The sequence below is a fragment of the Felis catus genome, chromosome B4, assembly GCF_018350175.1.
Source record: "Felis catus isolate Fca126 chromosome B4, F.catus_Fca126_mat1.0, whole genome shotgun sequence".
In the NCBI taxonomy this organism is placed as follows: domain Eukaryota; kingdom Metazoa; phylum Chordata; class Mammalia; order Carnivora; family Felidae; genus Felis; species Felis catus.
In genome coordinates, this window is record NC_058374.1 from 134,062,119 (window position 1) to 134,079,885 (window position 17,767).

Genomic DNA, 17,767 nt, shown 5'->3' on the forward strand with positions numbered 1-17,767 from the left:
TCTAGTATTACACACACACACTCCACTGACTTTGTGTCAAAATGATTCCATTCAAATATTTTATTCTACACATCAATGTACTATAATGTTTTAAAAAATATTTTATGCAGATAGCACAAATTATAATAATGATGTAAATCATAATGAAGTATTTACTTTTTAAATAAATTTTAATTTTAAAATAAAGGCACCCTGCTAATGCAGACTCAAATGCCAAAGCTAGCACTATAACCAAAACAGTAATAAGAGGTATGTCATAAATTTCATGACAACTGTAATTTGTTACAGCAAAGCAAAACAAAATAACTGCTCTATATAAAAAACTTTTCAAAATAATGGGCATTAAGAGACATTTTTAGCAAACAGAGCGAATTTAATGTTTCCTGTTGTCAAAAAAGAATGAAACAAATTAGCTACCTGAAGTCAGAATTATCTCAAATGAAAACATTTCAGTCAATTTTTAATGGTAACTGAGCCTGTCACTTTGTCTAATCATAAAACAGCTTACTTCATACAAAAAAAAAAAAAAAAAAAAAAAAAAAGAAGGAAAAGCTTTTGGATGAAGAGTTGGTTAAGACATTATTATACTAATGGAAATTTTTAGAAAATTACAAGACTAAAAAAGATATTACACAAAAAGTGAAAGATCTTCAATTAAGCCTCCAAACAAGAAGCCCTTTCTAAGTGTACCAAAGTTCACTTGGTTCAAAATTTGAAAAATTACAAGTACTCTTCTTTAGCTTTTAGACAGATTCTATGAGTTAGGAGACTGCCCATTTAGTATCTGGGATATGTGTTTATAGTTTCAAAGGACTTCCAAACTTAGGAAGAGACTTTTTGTCAGTTTGCAGCCTAAAAAAAAGCCCAAACAGAAACAACCAAACTAATGGCATATCATCTCTTCTAAAAGGAACAAGTTTCATCAGTGTGTGTACAAGTACAAATAGGAAAATAATTTTTTGGTATTTGATTCAGTTATTGAAAAACTTAAAAACAGTTTTTATCTTATCACTGGATCTTATAAAAAAAAATTTTTTTTTAATTTTTTTTTCAATGTTTATTTATTTTTGGGACAGAGAGAGACAGAGCATGAACGGGGGAGGGGCAGAGAGAGGGAGACACAGAATCGGAAACAGGCTCCAGGCTCTGAGCCATCAGCCCAGAGCCTGACGCGGGGCTCGAACTCACGGGCCGCGAGATCGTGACCTGGCTGAAGTCGGACGCTCAACCGACTGCGCCACCCAGGCGCCCCCCCAAAAAAAATTTTTTTTAAGTTCATTTATTTTTGAGAAAGACAGAGACAGTGTAAGCAGGGAAAGGAAAGAGAGACAGGAGGAGAGAATCCTAAACAGGCTCCATGTTGTTAGCAGAGCCTGATGCAGAACTCAACTCATTAAACTGTGAAATCCTGACCTGAGCCAAAGGCTTAACCAACTGAGCCACCCAGGGGCCCTTGGAAAACTTTTACCCAAAAAAAAAAAAAAAAGAGGGAAAAAACTTTACATATATTTAAAACTTGGGTATGTTACCCAACTTTTTCAACTACAAATTTCATTAAATTTGAATATAGATCAAATATATCCAAGAAAAACATAACCTCTAATATCTGCATTGAAATGTACTTTAAAGATAAAAATACACTCTGGATTTCGAGACGTCGTATGATAAAAAGGAAAATATTTCATTAATAATTTCTCCATATTGATTACATGTTGAAATGCTAACATTTTAGGTTTGTTAGTTTAGATACATTTATTTGAATTAATTTCATGTTTACTTTTTAATTTTTTTAAAATGGCTACTATAAATTGCATTTCATATGTAGCTCAGCTACATTACATTTCTATTAGATAGCCCTGATTTAGTCCATTTAGTAAAAATCAGCACCGGATCTTATCATGAGGTTATCAAATACAAACTAACTACTACCTCCTCACCTAGATCACTTTCCTCACTTGATGGTTCGTCTGTCTTTATGTTTTCCTCCGCCTTCTTACTATCTGTTTTTTCTTCCTAGCAAAGGGAAGGCAAACAACGCTTTCAGTATTTAATAACACACCCAATATATACACACTAATTTATAAAAACTTATATGTAAACTGTTCACATCCGTTGTATTTCAGTTGTTAATGCTCCCTTTCTTGTTCTGTTTTGGTAAACTTTAGTTCTGTTTTCATTTCTTTTTAAATCAAATATAGGTCCAATCCTTCATCCAAACATTTTAGACAAGTTTTAGAATTTAAAAAATATTGCATTATAGAAGCTAATACAAATGCATATCCCACAGTTATGTTACATCCTCAACAGGCACTGTGGTCTACAACTCTCCATAATCAACACATTACTTCTGCAAAAGAAAGTCTGAGCATTCATAATAAGTGGGATAAAGACTATAAATAGCCTCACATCTGTTTAGATTATGCTTTACTGCCAAACAAACTTACTAAAAATCTTCACAATTTCAAGAGTTTTTGAGTTTGGAATTTCAAATAAGGAGCAATGGAACTATAATACACAAATGATGAGAATTCAAAGAATTTCAAAGTGCACATGACGAAAACCAAATTTCTTTCCCATTCTGTAAGTAACCGCTGTGATTTCTGGCATATCCCATTAGATATTCTCAATGCATATATATAAGACAGCTCTGCACTTTGACCTTTCCATTTAATGATGCTGTGTATCGTAGGCAATAGATCACAATCAGCACACCCCGATCTATTCATACAATTGTATTAGTAAAATTACATAACCAGTTATTTAGGTTTCTCTTTGTAATTCTTAAAAATTGGAATCAAAGCCCTACGTTATTACAAAATATATGTTGAGAATACCATATGCAAGGTGTCAGATGCTTTAGCATATACGCTGAATAAGACCAGGTAGAATTCCAAATCAGAATATTTTGTTACAAAAATATTTTAGCAGAAATAGATTAAATATAATTTTGTCTTCATACACGTTTACCACATGGTAAAATATCCTATTTCAGTATCCTACCAAAAGTATCCTATCAGAAACTACTAAACTCACAAATGATTCCTCTAAAAAAAGAATAACTACTGTGAAGGCTTTTGCTGAAGTTCTCTTATGTCACTTGCTCAAAGACAGAACTTCTGATTTCATATCTAAATAGATAAACCTTGTTTAAGGTTCTAAATAATAAAATAAATTTTCTTATCAACTTCTAATCAGTAAACTTGGGGATTTTAGACATAAAAGCCCAAAATAGGAGAAATAAGAATTCTGAAGGAAGCATTCTTAAGAGTATACCCACCCCCATCACTAAATTTCAGCTACCACCAAACTCCTCCTGATCTTACTCACCCTTTTGGCAAATATGTTAAAGCAACATCATGACTCATAACTTAGAAATATCCCTGAGGTGGTATGGCAGAAAAACTTAAGAACTACTGATTTGGGCTATTTTTCATTTACTTTGCAAGTATTAATTAAGTACCCACAATACACAAAACCCTGTGCTAGGTGCTAACCATAGAATGATGATGAAGACTACAAAATGCATACAATCACAGAGCTTACCACCCACAGGTCATGCATATAACACACACAGAACATTTACTCCCAAACGTGGTAAACGTTCAACCCTGGTGTTAAATCAGATGCCAGACACTTGATGTCCGAATAGAAATTTTACAAAGATCTTATCTCCAAGAGATCCTAAAGAAACCAGGAGTGGTAATTTGAGAGCAGCACTTTAAAAACACCTGTAAGACACTTCATATACAATTTTATTGCTAAACATACAAATTAAATTCATAACTTACCTTGATATTGTCTTCTGATTTAGTTTTATGAGTAGCAGGTGGTATTTTACCCCCCATGCTTGAGGAAGATGAGAAAAAAGATACTTGTTTAGAAAACTAAAATTCACTGAGCCAAGCAACATTATTTATGCTGGAAAGAAAAGACACAGATGATCATCTTTTCAAACCTTTAAGAGTAAACTCAATTAATTTGAATGCTTCAGTATTTTTTCATCTTAAAATTTTATTTATTTAGCAAACTGGTTTTTTTTTTTTTTACTTTTTTATATTAATTTATTTTTGAGAGACAGAGAGAGACAGCATGAGCAGGGGAGGGGCAGAGAGAGAGGGGGACACAGAATCAGAAGCAGGCTCCAGGCTCCGAGCTGTCAGCACAGAGCCCGATGAGGGGCCTGAACCCACGAACCATGAGATCATGACCTGAGCCAGTCGGGCGCTTAACCGACTGAGCCACCCAGGCGCCCCAATTTAGCAAACTGGTTAATGAAAATCTAACCCTTTCTTCGCCTCACTTAGCCTAATAAAAACATAATTACATAGCTGGTCTGTGCCCATTCCCAGAAGAAAAGAGGCAGAAAACACGTTAATGACAAAATCATTTGTACAGGTATACTGAATCCAAAACTTCAACTTTAGTAAGAGCTCACTTAAATTCAAATAAGCAGTTTATGAAATGATTATGAAATCACAGTATAATTCAAAATGTTTCCTCTGACTGGGACCTACAAGGATTCTTTCTGCTTATATTCAAATGCCCCTCACAGTATAAATTTTCTCCTTATCCCTTCCCACAATCCACCGATTAATACTTCCCCTTGGCCTTGCAAGTCCTTCTTTTCCAAACATTCTAAGGCAACACCATGAATCATACACAAATAACTTTAATACAAGGAGGAAAAAAAGGTTATGAAGAATTAGTGCTATATGCTCCATTTGGGGCAGACTCTGAAGCATATGGGCCCCAGGAAGCAGTCCAGTGACTAAAATGTTAAATGGATTAAGGGCCTCCAGGATCGTGAAAGCTGGAGATCACGAAGACTTAACTAAAAATCAGCCTTGAAAAAAGATTAAGTTTCATGTAAAATAGGAGATATATTAACTTGGAAAACAAAAAGGAATCTACTTCAGAACACCCTTAAGGATTGATTCTTTATAACTAGAGTTCTATATCCATGTTTACATTCATTTCAGGTGGGTGGAATTTCTGGACATAGGGTATGTGTATGCTGGATTTAAATGGATACTGGTTCCCCAAAGTTCTACCAATTTATACTTCTATCAGCGGTGCCTAAGAATTCCAGTTGTTCCACAACTTGGCCAACACTTAGCTATTGTCCGTCTTAAATTTTTAGTCATTTTGATAGATGTACAGTGGTATCCCGTTGTAGTTGAGTCTCTTTTCACTTATTTATCAGCCATCTGCATAGCCTTTTTTGTAAAATTCAACTCTCCTCCAGCTATTAGATTGTCACATTTATCTGTAGGTGTTTGTATACTCTGCATACAAGCCCTCTGTCAGTTTTATGTGCTGCAAATAGCTTCTCTCACCTGTGGCTTGTCTTTTCACTTACACTGGAGCCAACAAGAAACAAACCTAGAAATCTAAAACAGTAAATGCAGGGGCACCTGGATGGCACAGTTTGTTAAGCATCTAACATCTAAGATCTAAGCATCTTGATTTCAGCTCAGGTCACAATCTCAGGGTTCTGTGAGTTCAAACCCTTCAACAGGCTCTGCGCTGACAGTACAGAGCCTGCTTGGGATTCTCTCTTTCCCACTCTCTCTGCCCCTACCCCGCTTGTATGCTCTCAATGTCTCTCTCAAAATAAGCAAACAACAACAACAAAACAAAATAGCAAATGCAATAACAAAGTCTGGAATTTCTTGTTAAGCACCAATCAAGAGAAATGTGCACACTTTTCCCATTCTGTTCCATAGAAGTTACAAAAAATCTTCACTCAGTACCTTTCACAACAAAATTCTTTAAAATTCTAATCTACAGAGAAACTACTTTTCAAAAGAGCACAGTAATCAAATGACAGTTCTTTGCAGTTAAATTTTAATGAAGACACATGGCCTCTCTTAAGGCCATGTTTTTTCCCTAAGTTTCGAAATGCAACATTCAAGAATGTACTGAGGTACACATTCAAACGCAGTCGTGACAGTCTAACCTACATTAAAATTTGGGGAAGGGCCAGTCTTGCCAAGAAATGCGTTAAGCTAAATCTAGTCCTCAGGAAAGATGAGACAAACCCAAATTGAGGGAAATTATCCAAAATAATTGGTCTATAATATGCAAAACTGCCAAGGTCATGAAAGTCAAGAAATGACTGAAGAATTCTTTCAGAATAGGTATTAGGAGTCATAAACAATAAAGTACAACATATAATTCTGAGGATTTGATAGCATTAATGCAGGATTCTTAGTTTCCCAAGTTTGATGATTACACTGTACAGACTGTCCTTGTTTGTGGGAAATACACAAAGGTGCTGGGGGCACAACACTGGGAATAGTTTCAGGAAACATATCGTTTGTATCGTACTTGCGATTTTCCTGCAAGTTTCAAAAATTTTATTTTTTTATTTTTAAAACTGGAGGGGAGGGAACACAAGGTTTATTCACAAGCTACATACAGTTTCTCACATTCTGAATTCCAGTTACCTGTCAGAAGATTAACTCCAATTTATATGTACAGAAATTTCATTTAATGCTTCCAAGATTTAAAACAAGCTAGTTCCCTGCCCAACAGTGCAAACTGGACTTTGCCAGTATAGTCTTTTATGCTGCCAACTAGAGCTAGTGCAGAGACCTTCCTCATACGGAATCACACAAGACCTCATTCATAATTCCCTGCATTTGATACATACCAATTGCTTTAAGCAATACTTAGGCACCTGTACAAAAACACTGGGTGTTACATTCTAAACTCATTGAGACTAGAAATGCAACCTGTTCATTTAATATATTTACTGAAAAGCCATATGCCAAACACTGTGCTGGAGATTAGAATACAAAGATACTCCCTTTGATCTTAAGTTACCATAGAATGAAATAATAAAACAGCGTCAAACAATGCTGCTTCCTCTAAAAAAACATCCCAAAACATATTTGTTGAAAAGATCATAGTCTCCCAGGATCCTCAATGACTAATAAGACAAAAAAAATTCTGCTTTGTATTTCCCTTTGTCCCATTGAAAAAGCTCTTGTTGGGGCATCTGGGTGGCTCAGTCGGTTGAGGTCAGCTCAGGTCATGAGATCACTGCTCATGAGTTCGAGCCCTGCATAGGGCTCTGTGCTGACAGCTCAGAGCCTGGAGCCTGCTTCGGATTCTGTGTCTCCCTCTCTGTCCCTCCCCTGCTTGCACTGTCCCTCTCTCTCTCTCAAAAATAAACATTTTTTAAAAGGAAAAAAAAAAAGAAAAGGCTGTTAAATAAATTTTTAACACCAAATAAAATTTTAAGCTATAAACAATGGTAGAAATTCTGGCAAATAAGCAAATAGACTAAATAAATTGTTCTTTAATGTCTAAGCCAGGGTACCTACAACTAATCTAGTATGAAGAGAGAACTCTGAAATGGTTGCAACTTGGGGAGCTCTAAAAGTAGGATTAGGCTTAGGAATATTCCTGGGCCCAGAAATCTCCACATTCAGCCCAATCTTCTATAATCCTGCACTTAAGAAGGATGACGTGAAGTCAGAGAGAAATTGATGTACTTCAAGCAAAGGCCTCAAAGCCTACAAACATTTTAATTTAGATTAAAATAAAGAGATAACAAAAGCTTCAGAATAGGGCCCCTACACGTGCCAAGATGCCTCATCCCAAAATGAAACCAAAAATTTAGGATGCCACATGAAAAGTATAAATGGAAAAAAAAAAAAAAAAAGTATAAATGGAACCAGGAAAAAAAATCCTGGAATTACCAACGTGAAATGTTAAAAAAAAAAAAAAAGATACATTAAGTATTTTCTGGAAATAATGTCTGACAATATTTTCCAGACCTTAAACTGGAATTCTCTACACAGCCATAATCACTCCAGCACAAGTTACATTGTTTTTAGGGACGTTTTAACCTTTTCTTCACAGCTCCCTTTTTCCTCTTGAGCAGTGGAACAAAACATTGTATACACTCAGTATAATGTTCACTCTTGATGCCAAGTATTAAGCTTCCCTGTGGTATATATGCCTGCTTTACCTGGAATTTTAGAAACAACTTAATTGTAGGCTCTTTCCTTTAATGACTAAATATAAGAGAATAAAAGCATACTCACGTGTCAAGTGAGACACTGAAATTGTCAACTTACTCAGTAAGAAGAAAGGACCAAAATCTAGGCCTAAATTCCTAGTCCTGAAGTAGCATCTTGTAGGTTTTTCTGTTACAAAACGGTATTCTTGTTAGCTATTGTCAATAATAGTTACATTACTACAGTAAGTGTTCTCGGAATCTTACACTAATAGCATGAGCAAAATCTTACAGTAGTTCAAAAACTGGAGAAGTAAAAGACTGAGAAGCTTCTCAGAGAAAAAAAATTGTACCACTATATACACCGCTGACAAACTTTAACTTAAGCTTCTTCCTTATAAGAGTTTGTTGAAAAAAAACATTCTTTCAAGTATTTGGTAATCGTGTGTTCCTCCTCCCCTATGAAAAGATCAATGTTCAGAGTAGTACCTCTGAGTCACGTTGCCTTGCACTGTCGCTATTATCACCATGAGGTGCGATTTGTGCCTGTGTTTCATCTTTTAAATTCCTCACCACTAATAGTGATTTTTAAAAATCATCTCGGGGAAGATTTCCCTTTCTCCCTTAAGTTCCCCTCCAATATGCAAAATATTAATCTCTATTATATGGTAAATATTACGACAAATTTCCGCATTTATTATACTGTTTCCAAGCATCTGGCACAACGCCTACTCAATTCCGCGCACGTAGCGAAGTACTCCAGATTTAAGAATAACAAGAATAGATCATGGTTACATGCTGGTCCTTGAAAAATCATTTTTCAAGTGTTAAGTGTGATGGCACTGCTACTACGGAGATACAGTAAGTGATTCCCAAAATAATTCTACGCAGTTAGAATCGCTGTAAATTTAAAGGTAGCCAAACAGTGTTACCATTTTTATTACAACTCATTATATAACAAGTTATCATTATTGCAACACTATTTAAAGACGTAGTGCGTAAAATAGCTATGTGTCACTGAGACCTTTTAAACAGGACGCCCGAGATTTCAAGAAAACTCTACGCGAAAGAGAAATCTTGCAGCTCCCCTTCCCCACCACCACGTCTACAGTGTCCCAAGTCCCTGCAATCATCTGCGTTTATATTTGGATCAAGACACACCCCGGACGACCTCAGGGTGAGGGGACCCCGCTGTGCCCACCCCACCCCCCGTCCCCGCCTCTGTACTACTATCTACGCTTCCCGGTCCTCCATTAGCCCCTGAAGTCGCCTTCCTTTCCTGGCCAGGGAGAGCCACAAAGAGGAGGCAACTCAGCAGGCCTCGCGGCAGAGCTCCCCGCTCGTCCTCCCCGCGCCAGCTGCGGCCCAGCTCCCCCTCCGGCCGTCCCTCTTCCCACCCCCAACGGTCCTCGGCCCGGGTCTCACCTCTCCACCCACTCCCGCAGGAAGCGCATTTCCTCGGTGTGCAGAACGCTCGGATCCTGCTTACACATTTTCACGAAGGCCCGAAGCTCGCTCACTTTGCGGGGGTCCATGGTCCAGAAGCGACGGCGGGCGGCGGACGCAGCTAAGGTTGCGACCCGATTCCAGGCGCAGGTACTAGCCCAGCGTCACCGTGGGGAAGGGGGCGGCTGCCGCGAGACAGAACAGACTAGAACCTCCCCGGCCGCTGGCTCCTCCTACCCAACGGTCTCGTGACCCCGGGTCCTTCGCCTGTTCATTCCTACTCCCTCCACCTCTGCTCCTGCGCACTGCCTAGAACCTTCTAGAAGTGTGGCTGTTCAGGCTGTTGCCTGCCTGAACGCCCGCATTCTTATATTCTAAATGCTGACCCAGTTCTCTGGGTGCATCAATCCCCCCACATGGTGCTTTTAAGAAGACGAGAAATGTCAGCCCCTGCTGGTAGTCATTTAGAATCGGGCATCCTACTATGCGTACGGGCATTTAATGGAGCACGACGACCTGGCGCCAAATGGGCTCTCTGTCAGGAAGGCAAGCATAGCGCTAAGGCGTGACGTCATCATTCAGCGCCGCTGGGGGGAAGGAAAGCCCCGCGAGCGGCGCCGGCCGGAAGGGGAGGGGTGTTTGGCTTGGTTTCCTGGCGACACAGCTCGGCGGCCCGTTGCTTCTCTGGCTGTTTTCCTTTTATCCTTCCTGCCGCGTGTGCGAGGCCGTCATGTCTTGGTTGCTGTCAGCAGCTAAGCTGGTTCCCGCCGTAGCAACCGCCCGCTGCCTCTCAGGTTAGACTCACCTCCCACGGTGTCCCTTCCGGGGCTTGCTCTCTGAGAAACCTGAGGCGCCCTAGAGGAATCCAAGTTGGTCTCAGGGAATCCCTGGTTCGGCGGACCATTGTCGTGCTGGGGCTTCCACTCCCAAACCCTTTGTGCGCTCCTCGGATTTCTTTTTTACCTGCTGCTCCCGGAAAAGGGTGGGCCCTGTTCTCCCTACCGTTGAGGTATTCTGGGAAGCTGGAATGACTGCCGAGAGAAAGTGTGTGCCATCCCCCAGAGGGGCTGTCTTCAAAGTTACTCGGACTCCCAGACGTTGTCTCAGTTATCACTTGCTTAGGTGACAAAGTGTCTCCCATCAGGTAGCTCTTGCTTTTGTTAGGTTATCGAAAATCCTGTTTTCGTGTTTTCAAAGAGTGGCTTGAGAGCTGTCTACAGAATGTACAAGAAACATGTTTAGTAATACAAATCGTTTGAGCAGTTCCTCTCGGAAGAGGTAATGCTTGGAGATACTCCCTGGGCTTTTCAATGTCTGAAAGCCCTGTTGGTAAAGGCAAGATGAAGGAGTCCAGGAATAATGGGGACCATTCTTTTAGGGTGTACCCTATCGTGAACAATTACTCTGATGAACATAAACCTCGATCAGTGAAAGCTGAATTATCTACTCTGCGGGCGGATCTGCCGTTGGATCATATTTCACGGTTTTTGGCCAATAGGTGAACGGTGTGTGAACCAGAGCATGTGGTATTTGAAATCAAATCTATGTCTTGGAACATATTTGTTACATTGATGTACTTTAATTTATTGAAAATGGGATGGTAATTATATCAAGATTTCTTCCTGTAAAAAATAAAAAAATAACCATTGTCCCGTGCACAGAACTTGCTCTTTGGTTCTAATAGTTAAGCTACAGAAAGCTGTCCTCCATCGGAGTAGATGAATACATTTGGAGTTCATCTTAATCACAGAGCCTTGTGACTTTTTTTTTTTTTTTTTTTTTTGGATTTGTTGAGGCTTTGTGTAAAACCTTATTAATGAAAGTTTAGGACTAGATACTGGAGCATACATGCTAAGATCGTTGAAAAATGTATTCATTGTGCTTCAGTTTGCCTCAATGCAGGAAGTAAATTTAACTGCTTCTTACCATTAATATCATAATATGTATTGGCATTTTGACTGGATAAGATCTCCTTGGATCTTCACAAGTTATAAGTTAGGGTAGGTATTCTCAATTTATGGATGGGGAACTGAAAGTAACACAGGATCACAAGTTGCAAGTCAGAAATTTTAATTGTGTAATTACCATCTAGTCCTTTTTCTGTTGTACCACCATTAGGTCTTAACTCTGGCTTAGTAGAGGCCTTTCGGAACTTTTTATTGAGCCAGAAAGAATGTTCTCTTCCTTCAATAACTTTGTAGCAGTCTTTGTGGATGAATCTGCATTTCCGTGGAGTTGCTCACTATCTAGTCAGAATGATGGATAAGCAATAGATAAATGATAGTATAACAATGGATTGTAATAGTCTTGGCTCACGTGACTTAGGGGCTCAAGAAAGGCAGTAATGGATTTTTTTAAAAAATGCCATTTTGGGATTTTACTAAGTTTCAGAGTTTAAAAATTTTACTGACTTGAGGTGCTCGTAAATAGACCTTTGAATGTCTGTGGTGCTCTTGGTTGCTGTTTAGAAAGACTCTGGGTACAGAGCCTTTGAGTAGAGTATTGGGTACAATAGGAAACTTTGAATAAGTAGAGAATAATTTTTTAAAAGCCTGTTTGCAGTTAATTCTTTCAACAAACATGGAGCACCACACATGAACATAGAGCATAGTTTCTACCATCATGGGAGACAAAAAAGCAAGTAATTGTAGTATAACATACTAAATTTAGTAACGGTGCTGTGGAGAAGGAAAAAGTGATAGATGTTTCCTGACAGCAGGGAGGGGCCAAGAGGTAACGTAGGGCATGCCCTTAAATATTAGGAGATATTTGAGACTTGGAAAAAGGCTTTTACCAAGCAGACTAGAGTGACGTAGCCATCCTGGCCGGGGGAGCATATGCAAAGGCATGGAACGAAGCTTTGCAATCATCCGTAAGCCTGGGGGAGCTTTTTTGAAATATGGTCCTAGGCATGTTAGCGGGTGTTAAACCAAAATGGTTCTGTGGTTAAATAAGTTTGGGGAAAGCTGCATTTCATCATGCACATAATAGACTAATTCTGAGTCTCTAAGAAAGAAGTGTATTTGGCAGTAATTTGCAAGCTGAATTTGACCATGGGGCCCTTTTTCTGTGATGAGTCTTGAATTTTTTTATCCCTTAGAACACATTTGGGAAAAGATGTGTAGGGTGAGGTGATTAAAAAACCAAGTTGGGGGATGACTGGGTGGCTCAGCCGGTTAAGCATCCAACTTTGGCTCAGGTCATAATCTCATGGTTCATGGGTTCAAGCCCCACTTCAGACTCTGTGCTGACAGATCAGAGCCTGAAGCCTGCTTCAAATTCTGTACCTCCTCTCTGTGCCCCTCCCCTGCTTGTGTTCTCTCTCTCAAACAAACAAACAAGCAAACCAAGTTGGGAGGAAAAGGAGGTTGTTGGCTCATGAAGGGTCTTGTTATTTCCACTCTTCTGGGCAGTGGGAAACCATTGAGTAACTTTAAGCTATTGAGTAAGACTAAGTCTGAATTTTTAAGAGTGGAAAATGGACTGGAGGGCATGTCAGTCATTCTTATATTTTTAGAGATGCTGGTTTTGGTTTTGTTACTGGAAAATTGCGTTTTTTCCAACCCTGAGTTGTCCCACATACATGACAGATACTTAATACCACATTTTATAAAAGTAACATTTAAAATACTTTAAGCTTTGGGGCGCCTGGGTGGCGCAGTCGGTTAAGCGTCCGACTTCAGCCAGGTCACGATCTCGCGGTCCGTGAGTTCGAGCCCCGCGTCGGGCTCTGGGCTGATGGCTCAGAGCCTGGAGCCTGTTTCCGATTCTGTGTCTCCCTCTCTCTCTGCCCCTCCCCTGTTCATGCTCTGTCTCTCTCTGTCCCAAAAATAAATAAACGTTGAAAAAAAAATTTTTTTTAAATAAATACTTTAAGCTTTTATGATTTTATTTTCTGAAAATAAGTTTTAAATGCAAATTGTCCCCAGACCTTTCTATAGAATTTCCTATCTACCAGCCAACACAAAGTTAAACAAAAGCCCTCATTTTACTATAGCAGTCATTTAAAGAGTAGATGTTATAATCTTTTTTGGTTTCCAGATTTGTTGCATTGCTAAATGCCACTGAACTGTATTTTGCCAAAGGTGATTGAGTTTTAGTTTTGCTTGATTATTTGTTCCCATCTTTTAGTCACATTAAAATTTGCAGTCATTACATTTCTAAGTGATAAAAGATTAAAATAATATAATCTTTTTGCTGAAAAAGAAAAAAAACTTAAGAATTCAATGACAAGGAATATGCAGGATGCAAGTTAAGAAATTATTTTCAGTTAATAAATTCAGGCATCTCAAATGCAGCATGTCCAAAACTCAACACCTGTGGTCCTATCTGAGATAATAGCAAATCCCTTTTTTCAGTTGCTAAAGCCAAAAACCTTGACTCCTGTCATGCCCAATATTCAGCCTATCAGTAAATTCCTTTTGGCCCTACTTTTAGACTATATCCAGAATTTGATCACTCTTTCCCCCGCCTACGTCCATCACCCTGGACCAAGCTATTACAGACTCTGCCTGAATTCCAGCAATAGCCTGATTTCCCTGTTTGTACATCTGCTTACTTCGAGTCTTTTCTTGACGACAGCAGCCAGAGTGGACCTGTTGAAATATGTCAGTTTGTCATTCTTCTGCTCAGAGCCTTTAAGTGGCTTCTCGTCCCACCTATAGTAACAAAGTCCATAATGTGATCTAGCAGTACCTGCATAATCTGACCTCCTGTTACCTAATTTCATCTGCTTGTTCTCTTAATCATTCACAATGATCTCTTGGAGCCTCAAACACACCTTACACATTCTGCATTAGAGACATTTCACTTGCTGTTCCTTCTCCTATAATTCTCTTTCACTTCATATCCAAATGGCTAACTCCTTCACTTTCTTTACATCTTTACAAAGATGTTAGCCATCACTTTTCCCTCGGTACCTTAACTAAAATTTCAACCCTCCTACTCCAAAACTTATGTCCCCTATTCTTACTTTATTTTGTTTTCCTTAACACCTATGACTGTCCTATTTTATTTAGTATTTGTTTATTGTCTTTCTCCAGCTTTAAACTCCATGACAGCTAAGGTTTTTCGTGTCTGCTCATTACTGTATCCCAAGTACCTGACAAACCGTAGGTACTCAAAAAATACCATTGAATGAATGAATGAATGAATAAAACTCGTAGGCTGAAAAGTAATATATTTTGAAAATGAAATAGAGGAAACTAAGAAGTGATTGTGTTGAAATTAAACTAAGCTCATTTAAAATGTCTGAAAACATTTAGCTAAGACCACTTGCTCAGTATCTGATGTAACTCATTTTTCTTCCATTGTAACCTTAAACTATAGTGGGTAGAGATGTTTTAGAGTAATGTATTTGTAGATCCTTTGTACGTGGTATATACTAAAAAAGAAAATAGAAAGTTTCCTATCTGGAGTGATTCACTGGTGGCCTGCCATAGCCACATTGCTCTGAGAAATCCAGGATAAGTCTAGCTTTCTTTTTTAATTGTGGTAAAATACACATAACATAAAATTTACCATGTTAATTGTTTTAAAATATATATTGTGAAACAGACCACCAAACAACACCTCTCCCTCCCTTGCTTCAGTAACTACGATTCTACTTTGTTTTTATGAACTTCTTACCTTATGTAAGTAGAATCATAAGGTATTTTGTCATTATGGCTGGCTTATTTCACCTACCTTAATGTTTCAAAGTTTACCTATTTTGTAGCATTTAACAGGGTTTCCTTTTTAAAGCTGAATAGGGCTGCCTGGGTGGCTCAGTCGGTTAAGCGTACGACTTCAGCTCAGGTCACGATCTCGCGGTTCATGGGTTCAAGCCCCGCGTTGGGCTCTGTGGTAACAGCTCAGAGCCTGGAGCCTGCTTCGGATTCTGTGTGTCCCTCTCTCTCTGCCCCTCCCCCACTCACGCTCTATCTCTCTCTGTCTCAGAAATAAATAAATGTAAAAAAAATTTTTTTAATAAAAAAAAGCTGAATAATATCCCACTATATGCATGTATATTCATTCATTGATATTTGGGTTGCTTCCACCTCTTGGCTGTTGTAAATAGGTGCTACTGTAAACATGGGAATGCAAATATAACTCTGGCTATTTTTAACTTAAGAGAAAATACTTTATACAATTTTTATTTATAATGTACTTACATATGAAATGCTCTACCTCTATTGGAAAAAAGTCATTTCATGAATAATTATATAGTCTGAATCTGTACATCGTAATAAATTTTTAGCTCCTAATGCAGTACATATTTCAGAAGTTTGTATAGTGGTTTTAAATAGATAAAAGGAATGAAATAGATCATGAATTCTGCTAAAGAAAAACTCTATGATTTGTAAATGTTCAGCTCAGAAATAGTAAAATAGTATTTCCTGTTTTCCAAATTCTTAACATCACTGTCACCACAAACTCGTCTTTTTTCTGACATACCTACTCCAAACGACACTGACCACAGGTCCACAATCCTGTTAAACATGTTAAAAACATAATATTAGTATAGTTCTAAACAAATGTTATCTACAAAACTCTGTGATTAACAAAAACACACAAAGAGTCATGTTCAATTGTTATATGAACATAATGTGTCTGAAGAGTCAATTTAACGATTCCTTTTGGTTGACTTCTGCACCTCTTTATGCTTCTTTTTTTCCCTCTTACCACCTTCTTTGAATCCTGCTGAGAAAATAGAGGGATCCCAGTTGCTGGTGACCCAAGGTATATCTTGCTCATCATTGTCCACAAAAGTATGTTGAGTTACATGTTTGGGTCTGAAGTACTTTGGTGAATAATTGTTGAATAACTGTCTTCTCCAGCTGCATTCTTCTGCAAAGCCCTCTTCATCTGCCACACCATTTATAAGGAAGGACTTCAGTTCGCCATCATCTTCAACTTCTCTTTCTTGATCATTCTCGATAATTCTCTGTGTATTTGTATTTTTGCCATTAGCAGTCTTACCCGAAGTTTTAACAGATCTGTAGTTGCCCATCCTACTATTATCAGATGCCAACGAGGAGAATGAATTAAGGCCCTCATGGCCCGGTGAACCATATGGTATATATCCTGTAGCATATGAAGAAAATCTCTCAAAAACTGGGTATTCACTGGAGGTAGCGAAGAAGGATTTTGTACCACTGCTTTCATAGGAGCCTCTTGGACTATTTAAAAGGTCCTCAAGTGAGTCTTCAAAGAAATGAAATGAAAATGGATCCCTTTCACCAAAAATTTCTCTACAGACATCATTGGCTTACGAAATGTGAAGCCATACTCAAAAGAATCATCAAAATGACTTCTGCTTCCACCATTTAATCCTTCCTGGCCATATTTATCATAAATGTCCCGTTTTTCATTATTTGATAATACTTCATATGCCTCAGCTACTTCTTTGAATTTTCTCTCAGCTTCTTCTTTATTTTCTGGATTTTTATCAGGGTGCCATTTAAGTGCCACTTTACGATAAGACTTCTTAATGTCCTCAGGTGAAGCATATCTCTGCACTCCTTGAACTTCATAGTAATCCACCATGTTTTAACAGGTCATTGGAAAGGGGTGTTCTGGGTCTGAGTAGTGAGAACTGTAGCTTCCTCTCAGCTGGAGCACTCCTGGTGGTGGTGGTGGAGGCAGTGACTGCAAATAGGCACTTTTTACATTGAAGACAATGTTACTACCATGGACACTGCTAGGAGACGTTAGGATACTGATTATGTGGCAAGCAGAGTTACCAGCTTATGTCAGAGAGGTTTGCATTATGGTGTCATTCCGGGGTTGGGATAGGGACTAGACCTTCCAAATAAAGCTAGTCCAGAGTCATACCAGACCATCCTGAACCCTCAGGACTATTTCCCCTATATTTCCCTGGAAGTCTCCAACAGTGCCTCATAAACTAGTGGAACCTGTTGTTGATAGCCACAGCATGCCCCTTGCATGATAGGACCTTCAGGCTGCTGAGCCTTAATAACTTCCCAGTTCTGTGATTTGGCTTTGAAAAATGAAGAAATTGAGAACTACATGAAAAAGTATTCAAATAGTTGACATAATTTATTTCAGTCAAGAGACAATTGTACTGGAAACAAACAACTTGATTACGGTATAATAAGGGCTATGATGGGGGAAGCACTGGATGCTAAGCAATCATATGAGAGACACCTAGCCCAGACTTGGGGTGATTCCTGAGGAAGGAGCATAATATACAAGCTTTCTGCATGCCAGTATTGAATCATTTGAGATGACAGTATCTTTACCCATTTAAAAGTTTACAACTTTAAAACACGTAAAGATTTTGAAAGTTGTACACTTATGTATTCAGTATATATTATTGAATTTCTACTTTGTGCAAGGCACAGTTTTAAC

At 38.5% G+C, this 17,767-nt stretch overlaps 3 protein-coding genes across 7 annotated transcripts in view; 1 reads left to right on the forward strand and 2 right to left on the reverse strand.

The window, feature by feature from the left end:
• Positions 1 to 9,656, reverse strand: part of ST13 (ST13 Hsp70 interacting protein) — a 32,271-nt gene extending 22,615 nt beyond the window's left edge. For both annotated transcript variants that reach the window (XM_045062430.1, XM_045062429.1), the window contains exons 1-3: positions 9,395 to 9,656; positions 3,789 to 3,846; positions 1,938 to 2,013 (exon numbers count right to left, since the gene is read on the reverse strand). In XM_045062430.1, coding sequence (XP_044918365.1) covers positions 1,938 to 2,013; positions 3,789 to 3,846; positions 9,395 to 9,504 — 244 coding nt within the window. In that variant the 5' untranslated portion in view covers positions 9,505 to 9,656. The remainder of the gene's footprint in view (positions 1 to 1,937; positions 2,014 to 3,788; positions 3,847 to 9,394) is intronic.
• Positions 9,657 to 9,995: 339 nt separating this feature from the next.
• Positions 9,996 to 17,767, forward strand: part of XPNPEP3 (X-prolyl aminopeptidase 3) — a 77,157-nt gene continuing 69,385 nt past the window's right edge. For 3 of the 4 annotated variants that reach the window (XM_023257515.2, XM_023257516.2, XM_023257517.2), the window contains exon 1: positions 9,996 to 10,209. In XM_023257515.2, coding sequence (XP_023113283.2) covers positions 10,146 to 10,209 — 64 coding nt within the window. In that variant the 5' untranslated portion in view covers positions 9,996 to 10,145. The remainder of the gene's footprint in view (positions 10,210 to 17,767) is intronic. The other variant, XM_023257519.2, reaches the window with a different exon arrangement.
• On the reverse strand, positions 15,975 to 17,118 carry DNAJB7 (DnaJ heat shock protein family (Hsp40) member B7). The gene is given in 2 exon segments (XM_004001541.6): positions 15,975 to 16,660; positions 16,663 to 17,118. Coding segments are annotated over 2 exon segments (921 nt in total). The 5' UTR covers positions 16,943 to 17,118; the 3' UTR covers positions 15,975 to 16,019.